At 41.3% G+C, this 3,806-nt stretch overlaps 1 protein-coding gene across 1 annotated transcript in view; it reads right to left on the reverse strand.

Annotated features, from left to right (window-relative positions):
• Positions 1–3,779, reverse strand: part of LOC107094594 — a 7,923-nt gene extending 4,144 nt beyond the window's left edge. Inside the window, exons 1-2 of the mRNA XM_015390307.1 lie at positions 3,723–3,779; positions 2,229–2,295 (exon numbers count right to left, since the gene is read on the reverse strand). Coding sequence (XP_015245793.1) covers positions 2,229–2,295; positions 3,723–3,779 — 124 coding nt within the window. The remainder of the gene's footprint in view (positions 1–2,228; positions 2,296–3,722) is intronic.
• Between the last annotated feature and the right edge of the window lie 27 nt (positions 3,780–3,806).

Raw genomic sequence — 3,806 nt, forward strand, 5'->3', positions numbered from 1 at the left:
ATCAGAGATTTTCTTACCGAGGGTTGCATGGGGGGGTTTATCCCCCCCTGCGACCCTGGTTTGCATTTGTATAGCTCACAGCATGTGTATTTACATGTTAAAGCCTCCCCTAGAATTCCATGGGGGGGAGGCATGGGGGGAACACTGCCTAAGAAAGTCCACTTCAATTTCTGACAATTTACGGGAGTTTTCGGCGAAGCCTGCAAATTGCCGTAAACTGCCGCTAACCTGAAGTTCCACGACAATCTACAGTGCCGCATATTGACGAAAATCCCACTTTTCATGCAGTGTTAAGTACCTCTTTTTGGTATCCATCGTTGCTAACACACTGTACGTAACCTTATGGTTGTTAGGGTTTCTGTTTGTGGGAAATGTTTTGTGTTTTCTTTTAATGTCTCCATCTATCCACTAGATGGTGCCCTTTTTTCCCTCTTGGCCTGAAGGGCCTTTTTCTGATACCACTCACACATGCGGCTCATTTGGTAATTTCCAGAGGAGTATATAAGCAGCGGACTGTGACCACCTTCAGTATTGGGTACTCTAGCCTCTCTGAGATTAGCTGAGTGTAACCTTTTTGAATTTTCATCTCTCTGAGTCTTAAGTTCTAACCCTTTGTCTCTTTGTGGTCTCCGGCAGAATTATTTCATGATCAACTGGATAAGCCTGGTCATTCAAGCCTTGGAAGGAATCTATGCGTCTCTCTGAGACTAAGGAAAACATCCACAACTTCAGTTTGAAGTCCACTTCAGGAAAACTCGTTGACAGTCCGCTCCGCTGCTCCTCTGGACTTCTACCAGTCTGTTTGTCCGCCCTCCAGCAAGTTATCTCCTTATTTGATTCATCCCCACAAACAAGAACCAAGGAGCTACCACAAGTAATCTACTGTGAGTCCTTCCTGGCTTTTTTCAGTATCAACCTGTAAATCCCATGGACCTTGAACTCATCACTCTGATCTCCCTCTAGAGTTTCCAGTTCCACCTCACCTGACCGCTGGATATTCCCCAAGCCTAGAATCCTTGGTTTATGTCTCTCTGAGTGTCATTATCTCAATAAACTTTTCAACTTTTCCCCTGCCTCTGAGTTGTATCTGCATGTGGGCAAAATATTTGTAACCCATCATGACAATGGTTTTATCTACACTCTGGGTTACCCATAATTCCAAGTCCTATTGTCAAAAATAAAATACTCAAATACATGGTTCTTTTAAGATCTTTATTACGTTTTGAAAAATATTATGAGTGTATTTTTTACCAACCGTCTAATGAACTATACACAGTTATTAACATAGTAAATAAAAGTACCACTGTCTGCTTTGCTATTGGTGTCATGTTTAAACGGCTCACCATCATGTTGAAATCTGCCATTTGTTGGGGTATAAATAAGGTCTGGTCAGTCAACCTAGTACCAGGTGGGATTAAGAGCAATATTTTGCACCATCACATCTGCAAAGAGACTTTCTAGTCCACAATTGCATAGGGGGCCAACGAGGTGTCAGTGACAGGGCCCCTAAGAGGTCGGGGGTCCCTAAGCAACTGCATACTCTGCTTACCCTTAGTTACCCCATTGCTTCCAGCAGTGCTTGTGCAGAAATGCGTCTTTGCATATGTGTTGCTCAGAGTTTATGCTTCTCTACCTCTACACTGATTGTTTGCTCTCAGCAGTATTGCTCTCTCTGCTCTTACTACTTAATAAACTATATGGCTGATCATCCTCTGTAAAGTGTAAAAAATTCCTTTGTCTAATTATCAAGATTTTATTTCTTCCAACTCACAAGAGGTGATGCTAAACAATCCCAAAGAAATCCATAAATATTAACCAAAGCAAATATTTCATTGCATACTGTTTTTTTTTGGATAAAGCCAGGTGAAAAGATAGATTATAGATTATTAAATATTTATCTCTCATAGTTCTCGTTTCTATCTATTTAAATATGATATACATGTTTCCTTGTATTGTCATTAAAATATTTTCTCTGTTTCCTTTAAATATTTCAATATTTTAGTTAGCATATCCATTCACTTCTGGATCTGGATTGCCATGGCATTACAAGGCAATTCTGTAGTTTCCCTCTGTACTTTTTTTATATCAAAACACTGGGAATTTAAATCTACTTTGACCCCTGAGCAGCAGTGACCAAAGGGTAAATTGAAGAAATAAAGCCAAGGAGAAAAAAGTTTAAGTGACCACGATCATCTGACAGAAGATGAATATCTGAGTTGGTCACTTACCTGGTTTAACAGTCAGGTGCAAGTGTCTCCAGTGCTGCAGTCCCAGAGGTCCTGCAGGAAGCAAATCCTGGTCAGGGATCCAGAACAGACGGGAACAGACAGAACAGGCAGGATCCAGGCCTCATAGAGCTCCCAGGCAGGTTCAGAGTCCAGCAGAGTCCGAAGCGTGACCAGGCGGTCACACACAGAAACGGACAGGATCTGGTGCAGACGGGGAGGCTCAGTGGAAGAGGGTAGCCGAGACAGGATGTGGAACCAGAACTGAATGCAGGACCTTTAAACTGGTCTCGTTTATTAAAGAAGACACTAAACACAGAGTTTCTTTGGGGGACACATAAGGCACATTGCAACAGAGAGTGAGAGTTAAAGGGAGTATAAGAAGAGCGACAGCACTAAAAGGCTTACTTTGTGAGATTTGAACGATCCAGCATCGAGAATTTACTTTAAAAATAATCTAGAAATAACAGTCAGCTTAATCTTCAGCTGTACTAAGACAGGATCAAAGTTTTTGTCTGTTAGATCAGTGGTGTGCATCCATTGCTTTATTGCTCATTTATAATACTAAACACTCCTGGCCTAGGTGTGTATTTTTTATACAGACCAAGTCTAGTCCATTGTTAGGCAACAAAATAAAGTTTGAGAAATGTCAACATGGAGCAGACCTTCTTAGATCTGTGCAGCTGACAGATGTGCAGCTTACAGCGACAGATTACCTTGTTGCTAACTGAGCCACCATCCGCTCCTCCTTCATTCCATACCTGACTCACCTCGACATGTCCTTTATCATTTGGTTAACCCATTTTAGTTTCTGACCGACACGTTTCTTTTTTATGGCTGTGCTAAAAATAAACAATGAGTTTTTTGGCATGGATATTTGAACTGATTTAGAATTTTAAAAACCGGTACATTTACAGTTGGCTTTTGTGTCTATGCTTCTTTCTGTATGTCTGCCTCTGTCTCCTTGAACCCCAGTTGAGGATGCCTGCTCACACTGAGCCTGGCTCTGCTGGAGGTTTCTTCCTGTTAAAAGGAAGTTTTTCCTCTCAACTGTTACTACATGCATGCTTCGTGTGAGGGGTTGCCTTCGAGTCAATGAGTCGATGCAACTAACTGGTTTTCATTAGATAGAAAACTTTAAATCAATTGACTGTATGATCTGAATGAACTGTAAAGTACCTTGATATGATGTGTTGTGAATTGGTGCTATATAAATAAACTGAATTGAAATAAGTTGACAAATGTGTTACTGGCACAAATTTTCACAATTAATGCAATGTGTCGCTTTCAAGCGTGAACTTGGTAAGAAAACGGGTAAATAACATGTTCACAGGTTTTGCAATAAATACAGGAAATAAAGTTATAGAAGCCTTGGTACATGGTAACAAGAAACGACAAATTAAACAGTGAACTAAACTGGGTAAAATACCTTCCAGCAGGCAGGAGGACATGTAGTGGAGGGCCTTTTGTGGGGCCCACTGTTCTCTATCTATTCACTTGATTGCTGATTGCCCTTTGGTAGTACGGGGTGGAAGTGAAGCCACCGGCCACCATATTGGTACTCCCTAGTTAGACCGGTCG

This window comes from Cyprinodon variegatus, unplaced genomic scaffold (assembly GCF_000732505.1).
Source record: "Cyprinodon variegatus isolate N-32 unplaced genomic scaffold, C_variegatus-1.0 Scaffold492, whole genome shotgun sequence".
NCBI lineage: Eukaryota > Metazoa > Chordata > Actinopteri > Cyprinodontiformes > Cyprinodontidae > Cyprinodon > Cyprinodon variegatus.